This window comes from Aotus nancymaae, unplaced genomic scaffold (genome assembly GCF_030222135.1).
Source record: "Aotus nancymaae isolate 86718 unplaced genomic scaffold, 86718_ANA_hifiasm-v0.15.2.pri h1tg000108l, whole genome shotgun sequence".
Classification (NCBI taxonomy): domain Eukaryota; kingdom Metazoa; phylum Chordata; class Mammalia; order Primates; family Aotidae; genus Aotus; species Aotus nancymaae.
In genome coordinates this window covers 27,658,668-27,667,416 of record NW_026988523.1, presented here as the reverse complement: position 1 = coordinate 27,667,416, position 8,749 = coordinate 27,658,668, and the positions used below count along the sequence as shown (strand labels likewise).

The following is an 8,749-nucleotide window of genomic DNA, read 5'->3' as shown; positions in this document are numbered from 1 at the left end:
TAGGAGAAAAAAGATCCTGTGGTTTTTCTGAAGTCACATTTGACAAGCTCTAGATCAAAGTATTTTCTTCCAGATGTTGATGTTGTGCAGTGCAAAAAGGAGGAGAGGAGGTATACTACTTGTGTGGAGAAAGAATCTCACTTCTCAGTCTCTCTTCCTGGGTCCATTGTTTTTGAAGGCAAGAGCTGGCTGAAGGTGCTTCCTTCTTCCAGAGCCACCCTGTTCTATAACCTTTCATGTCTCCTTAATCCATACAGCCTTGCCCTCTGTAATCAGTCTGGTAGAGGAGAAGAAAACTAGGTACAGGGGAAAGAAAGCAATAAAACTATTAGGAATAGAAAATTTATTATTATGCAAATAGCAAGCTGGGGTCAAAGGGCTTTGCCAAAAAAGTTGTGTTTCCCTGTATCACAGGTACCAAGTCAGAGCAACACATCCAGGAGAACCAAATTGAAACTCAGAAAGAGACAATTTCCGAGGCCCAACAGATCCTGATTCCATTTGAAATACTCTATTGCGGTGGCTCTGAGTAAATATCTATTAGTTGGTTGCTAAAGACAGGATCTGAGGCTGGGCCAAATGTTAAGGCACCAGCTGACTTGAGGAGGAAGATGACGACTGTGAATGAAGGACAGCAGGCTTGCTTCTAGGAAAGTAATATCTGATGAGGATGGTCAAAGAAAATACATGTCATCACTTTAAAATCAACTTTACCAAAACGATTCATTCTCTAGTTTAGTAATCATTGAAATAACTGTTCTAGAAGTAGTATGCTTTAATTCTCTTTCATCATATCATACATACTTTCAATATTGTTAGTACTTATTGCTGTTACTATTTTCAGAGTACTAAAATTCTTCAGATACTGCTTGAATTGTACAAGTACATAAAACCTGGCTTCTCTACTAAGGTTTTTTTTAGTGATTTAAATATCTTGAACAGATTTCCGCCAAGATGGCCAAGTAGGAAGAGCTCTGGTGTCCAGTTCCCAGTGAGAGTGATGCAGAAGGCGTGTGATCTCCACATTTCTAACTGAGGTTAGACAGTGGGTGCAGCCCAAGGTGGGTGAGCCAAAGCAGGGTGGAGTGTCGCCTCACCTGGGAAGCACAAGGGGCCGGAGAACTCCCTCTCCTAGCCAAGGGAAGCCATTAGGAACTTTTCCTGACACTCTGGCTCAGATACGGTGCTTTTCCCGCTGTCTTCACAACCCGCAGACCAGGAGATTCCCTCCATTGCCTACAACACCAGCATCCCGGGTTTCCAGCACAAAACTGGGTGGCCATTTTAGCCGCAGTTTTTTTTTTTTCTCATACCCCAGTGGCACCTGGAATGCCAGCAAGACAGAACCGCTCATTCCCCTGAAAAAGGAGGTTGAAGCCAGAAAGCCAAGTGATCTGGTTCAGCGAGTCCCACACCCATGAAGACCAGCAAGCTAAGATCTACTGGCTTGAAATTCTCAGAGCCAGCACAGCAGTCTGAGCTTGACCTAGGATGTTTGAGCTCCGTAGGGGAAGGGGTGTCTGCCATTGTCTAGGCTCCTGTAGGCAGTTTTAACCTCGCCTGTGTAAACAAAGTTGCTGGGACGTTCACACAGCAAATGGGCGGAGCCCACAGCAGCTCAGCAAGGCCTCTAAAGGCAGACTGTCACTAGACTCCCTTCTTGCTGGGCAGGGCATCTCGGAAAAAAGGCCGTAGCTCGTCAGGGACTTATAAATAAAGCCACCACCTTCCTGGGACAGGGCACCTGGGAAAAGGGGCGGTTGTGGGTACAGCTTCAGCAGACTTAAACATCCCTGCCCGGCAACTCTGAAGGGAACAATGGATCTCCCAGCACAGTATACGTGCTCTCACAAGGGACAGACTGCTTCCTCAAGTGACTACCTGACTGGGAGACACTTCCCAGCAGGGGCTGACAGACACCTCATAAAGGAGAGCTCTGGTTGGCATCTCGTGGGTACACTTCTGGGACAAAGCTACCAGAAGAAGGAATAGGCAGCAAACTTTGCTGTTCTGAAGCCCCTGCTGGTGATTCCCAGGCAAGCAGGGTCTAGAGTGAACCTCCAGCAAACTCCAGCAGACCTGCAGCAGAGGGGCCTCAATGTTAGAAGAAAATCTAACAAACAGAAAGAAATAGTTTCAATATCAACAGAATGGACGTCCACTCAGAGACCTCATCCAAAGGTCACTAACTTCAAAGACCCAAGGTACATAAATCTATGAAGACAGGAAGAAACCAGTGCAAAAAGGTTGAAATCTCCAAAAACCAGAACAACTCTTCTTCTCCAGGAGATCACAACTCCTCACCAGCAAGGGAACAAAACTGAATGGAGAGTGAGTTTGACAAGCTGACAGAAGCAGGATTCAGAAGGTAGGTAATAACAAACTTCTCCAAGCTAAAAGAGGATGTTCTAACCCACTGGAAGGAAGCTAAGAACCTTCAAAACAGGTGAGACAAAATGCTAACTAGAATAGCCAGTGTAGAGAAGAACATACACAACTTGATGGAGCTGAAAAAAACAGCATGAGAATTTCGTGAAGCATACACAAGTTTCAACAGCCAAATCGATCAAGCAGAAAAAAGGATATCAGAGATTGAAGATCAACTCAATGAAATAAAGCAAGAAGGCAAGATTAGAAAAAAGAGAGTGAAAAGAAATGAACAAAGCCTCCAAGAAATATAGGGTTATGTGAGAAGACCAAATCTATGTGTGATCGGTTTGCCTAAAAGTGATGGGAAGAATGAAACAAATTTGGAAAATACTCTTCAGGATATTATCCAGGAGAACTTCCTCAACATAGCAAGGCAGGCTAACATTCAAATTCGGGAAATACAGAAAACACCACAAGGATATTCCTCAAGAAGAGCAACCCCAAGGCACATAATCGTCAGATTCACCAGGGTTGAAATGAAGGGAAAATTGCTAAGGGCAGCCAAAGAGAAAGGTCGGGTTACAAAGGGAAACCCATCAGATTCACAGTGGATCTCTCAGCAGAAACCCTACAAAGCCAGAAGAGAGTGAGGGCCAATATTCAACATCCTTAAAGAAGAATCTTCAACCCAGAATTTCCTATTCAGCCAAACTAAGCTCCGTAAGCGAAGGAGAAATAAAATCCTTTATGAACAAGCAAATGCTGAGAGATTTTGTCACCACCAGGCCTGCCTTACAAGAAAGGAGCAACCAGTGCCAGCCACTGCAGAAGCATACCAAACTATAAAGACCATAGACATTATGAAGAAACTGCATCAATTAACGGGCAAAACAACCAGCTAGTATCAAAATGGCAGGATCAAATTGACACATAACAATATTAACCTTAAATGCATATGGGCTAAATGCCCCAACCAAAAGACACTGACTGGCAAATTGGATAGAGTCAAGACCCATTGGTGTGCTGTATTCAGGAGACCCGTCTCATGTGCAAAGACATACATAGGCTCAAAATAAAGGGATGGAGGAAGATTTACCAAGCAAATGGAGAGAAAAAAAAAGGGGGGGTTGAAATGCTAGCCTCTGATAAAACAGACTTTAAACCAACAAAGATGAAAAGAGACAAAGAAGGGCATTACATAATAATAAAGGGATCAATGCAACAAGAAAAGCTAACTATCCTAAATATATATGCACCCAATATAGGAGCACCCAGATACAAAAAGCAAGTTCTCAATGACCTACAAAGGGACTTAGAATCCCACACACTAGTAGTGGGAGACTTTAACACCCCACTGTCAATATCAGACAGATCAATGAAACAGAAAATTAACAAGAATATCCAGGACTTGAACTCAGATCTGGTCCAAGCAGACCTAACAGACATCTACAGAACTCTCCACCTCAAATCCACAGAATATAAATTCTTCTCAGCGCCATATTGCACTTATTCTAAAATTTACTACATAATTGGAAGTAAAACGCTCCTTAGCAAATGCAAAAGAATGGAAATCATAACAGTCTCTCAGACCACAGTGCAATAAAATTGGAACTCAGGATTAAGAAACTCACTCAAAACCGCACAAACTAACATGGAAACTGAACAATCTGCTCCTGAATGACTAATGGATAAATACTGAAATGAAGGCAGAAATAAAGATGTTCTTCAAAACCAATGACAACGAAGACACAACGTACCAGAATCTCTGAGACACACTTAAAGCGATTTCTAGAGAGAAACATATAGTACTAAATGCCCACATGAGAAGCAAGGGAAGATCTAAAATCGACACCCTATCATCACAATTAAAAAAACTAGAGGAGCAAGAACAAACAAATTCAAAAGCTAGCAGAAGACAAGAAATAACTAAGATCAGAGCAGAACTTAAAGAGATAGAGACACAAAAAAACTTAAAATGAATCAATATATCCAGAAGCTGGTTTTTTGAAAAGATCAACAAAATAGTTAGACTGCTAGCCAGACTAATTAAAAAGAAAAGCGAGAAGAATCAAATAGATGCAATAAAAAACGATAAAGGGGCTATCACCACCGATTCCACAGAAATACAAACTACCATCAGAGATTACTACAAATGACTCTATACACATAAACCAGTAAATCTAGAAGTAATGGATAAATTCCTGGACACTTACACCCTCCCAAGACTAAACCAGGAAGAAGTTGAATCCCTGAATAGACCAATGACAAGGTCTGAAATTGAGGCACCAATTAATAGTCTACCAACCAAAAAAAGTCCAGGTCCAGATGGGTTCACAGCCAAATTCTACCAGACATACAAAGAGGAGCTGGTACCATTCCTTCTGAAACTATTCCAAACAATCCAAAAAGAGGGAATCCTCCCTAACTCATTTTATGAGACCAACATCATCCTGATACCAAAACCTGGCAGAGACACAACTAAAAAAGAACATTTCAGGCCAATCGCCATGATGAACATTGATGCAAAAATCCTCAATAAAATATTGGCAAACCAAATCCAACAGCACATCAAAAAGCTTATCATCATGATCAAGTCGGCTTCATTCCTGGGATGCAAGGCTGGTTCAACATAAGCAAATCAATAAACATAATCCATCACATAAACAGAACCAAAGACAAAAACCACATGATTATCTCAATAGATGCAGACAAGGCCTTCGACAAAATTCAACAGCCCTTTATGCTAAAAACTCTCTATAAACTAGGTTATCAATGGAACGTATCTCAAAGTAATAAGAGCTATTTATGACAAACCCACAGCCAATATCATACTGAATGAGCAAAAACTGGAAGCATTCCCTTTGAAAACCAGCACAAGACAAGGATGCCCTCTCTCACCACTCCTATTCAACACATTATTGGAAGTTCTGGCCAAGGGAATCAGGCAAAAAAAAAAAAAGGTATTCAATTAGGAAAAGAGGAAGTCAAATTGTCTCTATTTGCAGATGGCACCATTGTGTATTTAGAAGACCCCATGTCTCAGTCCAAAATCTCCTTAAGCTGATAAGCAACTTCAGCAAAATCTCAGGATACAAAATCAATGTGCAAAAATCACAAGCATTCCTATACACCAGTAATAGACAAATAGAGAGACAAATCATGAGTGAACTCCCATTCACAATTGCTACAAAGAGAATAAAATACCTAAGAATATAACTAACAATGGATGTGAAGGACCTCTTCAAGGAGAACTAGAAACCACTGCTCAAGGAAATAAGAGAGGACACAAACAGATGGAAAAACATTCCATGCTTATGGTTAGGAAGAATCAATATTGTGAAAATGGCCATACTGCCCAAAGTAATTTATAGATTCAATGCTATCCCGATTAAGCTACCATAGACTTTCTTCATAGAATTGAAAAAAACACCTTAAACTTCATATGAAATCAAAGAAGTGCCCACATAGTCAAAAAATCCTAAGCAAAAACAAACAAAACAACAACAACAAAAAACAGAGCTGGAGGCATCACGCTACCTGACTTCAAACTATACTTCAAGGCTGCATTAACCAAAACAGCATGGTACTGGTACCAAAACAGAGATACAAACCAATGGAACAGAACAGAGGCCTCAGTAATAACACCATACATCTACAACCATCTGATCTTTGACAAACCTAACAAAAACAGGCAATGGGGAAATGATTCCCTATTTAACAAATGGTGTTGGAAAAACTGGCTAGCCATATGCAGAAAACTGAAACTGGACCCCTTCCTTACTTATTACACAAAAGTTAACTCAAGATGGATTAAAGACTTAAATGTAAGACCTAAAACCACAAAAACCCTAGAAGAAGACCTAGGCAATACCATTTAGGACACAGGCATGGGCAAAGACTTCATGACTGAAATACAAAAAGCAATGGCAACAAAAGCCAAAATTGACAAATGAGATCCAGTTGAACTAAAGAGCTTCTGCACGGCAAAAGAAACTATCATCAGAGTGAACAGGCAACATACAAAATGAAAGAAAATTTTTACAATCTATCATCTGACAAAGGGCTAATATCCAGAATCTACAAGGAACTTAAACAAATTTATAAGAAAAAAACAAACAACCTCATCAAAAATTGGGCAAAGAACATGAATAGACAATTCCCAAAAAAAGACATTTATGGAGACAACAAACATATGAAAAAAAGCTCACCATCACTGGTCATTAGAGAAATGCAAATCAAAACCACATTGAGATACCATCTCACGCCAGTTAGAATGGTGATCATTGAAAAATCAGGAGACAACAAATGCTGGAGAGGATGTGGAGAAATAGGAACACTTTTACACTGTTGGTGGGAGTGTAAATTAGTTCAACCACTGTGGAAGACAGTGTGACAATTCCTCAAGGACCTAGAAACAGAAATTCCATTTGATCCAGCAATCCCATTACTGGATATATACCCAAAGGATTACAAATCATTCTATTATAAAGATACATGCACACGTTTGTGGCACTGTTCACAATAGCAAAGACTTGGAACCAACCCAAATACCTATCAATGATAGACTGGATAAAGAAAATGTGGCATATATATAGCATGGAATACTATGCAGCCATAAAAAATGATGAGTTCATGTCTTGGACATGGATAAAGCTGGAAACCATCATTCTCAGCAAACTGACACAAGAACAGAAAACCAAACACCGCATGTTCTCACTCATAAGTGGGTGTTGAACAATGAGAACACATGGACACGGTGAGGGGAACATCACACACCAGGTCCTGTTGGGGGGTGGGGGGCTAGGGGATGGATAGCCAGGGATGGAGGGATAGGAGAGGGATAGCATTAGGAGAAATATCTAATGTAGATGACAGGGTATTGGATACAGCAAACCACCATGGCATGAGTATACCTATGTAACAAACCTGCACGTTCTGCACATGTACCCCAGAACTTGAAGTATAATAAAAATAAATAAGTATCCTGAAGCCCATCACTGAGTGAATTTCAGTCAAATATCTCAGTAAAAAGATGAAGTTTCTGTGCAATTATAGTACTTAGGGGTCAATTCTGCTTTTTGTAGTAATTTTGGGACCCATTATAATAGTTGAAAATATGCTAACTTATAGAGCACGGAGGTCATTAGAAGAAAACACTAGTCTAGCTAAAGAAGATCATGTCTTCATGGTTAAAAGAAATTTCATATTGCCTTTTAATAACACATCAAAAAGGTTCAGAAATAAAATAGTTCACTTATTTGTTTGCTTACCTATTCATTAAAATGAAGAGTGAAGTTCTGAGAATTAAACCTTGTTTCAAGGCCTGAAGGATCTCTACAGAAGTGATGTGAAAGATTCAATGTTACCAAATAACAATTAGTCAATTAATTCTCCCCCTTATGTATCTTTTAATTTATCTACTGGCATCCAGAAATGCTTGTATGTGTTTATCTTGTTGGGGGTACATATTTGATATACACAAGTTAGAAAGTGCGTCTTATTTTGTCTCACCGAAGAGGGGCAGAGTAAAGACTGTGGCAAGAAGAAACTTGGCCTTGGATTAAATAGTGACACCAGCAAATTTTTCCCTCTTGGGTTGGGAGAACACACAATTAAGATCACAAAAGGATACATGTAAGTTGGGATACCTCTTGCAGCCAGATGTTTCCGAATAAGTCGCTCAGTACCATACCAGTTAAAATCTTTCGTGGCATGTCCAATCCGTGGAAGATGAACACTTGCTATTACGAAGAAAAGAACAGACGTCTTCACTCATCAAAAATTGATTGATGGGTATAAAACATACATTGGAGAACATAATTATCGACTGTCCCACTCAAAGCACACAATTATAATGTAAAAATATTCTGGGGAAGAATTGTAATAAGAAAAAACAAATTATTCTTTGAACAGAAGTTCTGGAAATACGTACAATGGACATAGATTATAACTGGTGGAGAAAAACTAAAATAAGCAAAGATTCTCTAACAAGCCAATCAATTCAATAAACTCTGAGACATACTAGGTTTGGAAACAAAATTAAATTCATTTTTGTCAGAGAACTGTCTGTTATTGTGGATTGTCGCTCTAAGAGGAAATTAAATAAACAGCATTTATCAATTGCATATGATCAAGTTGTTTCATTTCTAGCCCTCTGCTTCCTCATCTGTAAAATCATGATAAAAATACCCAGGGAATGGATACAGCCTACAGAGATAACAGATATTAAGAGTGTTTTGGAAAGGAAAAGGGGCTATATGAATACAAGACAGTGGGGTGATCACTCCTGTGGTTTGCCTTTACCATGCATATTAAGTGGGGTCTTGATGTTTCTCCCCTCCCTTCAAAAGTCTTATCACATGCCTAGAAACAAATTCAT

At 39.7% G+C, this 8,749-nt stretch overlaps 1 protein-coding gene across 1 annotated transcript in view; it reads right to left on the bottom strand.

Annotated features, from left to right (window-relative positions):
- Nucleotides 1–328: 328 nt before the first annotated feature.
- Nucleotides 329–8,749, bottom strand: part of CHD1L (chromodomain helicase DNA binding protein 1 like) — a 59,925-nt gene continuing 51,504 nt past the window's right edge. Inside the window, exons 22-23 of the mRNA XM_012471980.3 lie at nucleotides 8,003–8,111; nucleotides 329–661 (exon numbers count right to left, since the gene is read on the bottom strand). Coding sequence (XP_012327403.2) covers nucleotides 583–661; nucleotides 8,003–8,111 — 188 coding nt within the window. The 3' untranslated portion in view covers nucleotides 329–582. The remainder of the gene's footprint in view (nucleotides 662–8,002; nucleotides 8,112–8,749) is intronic.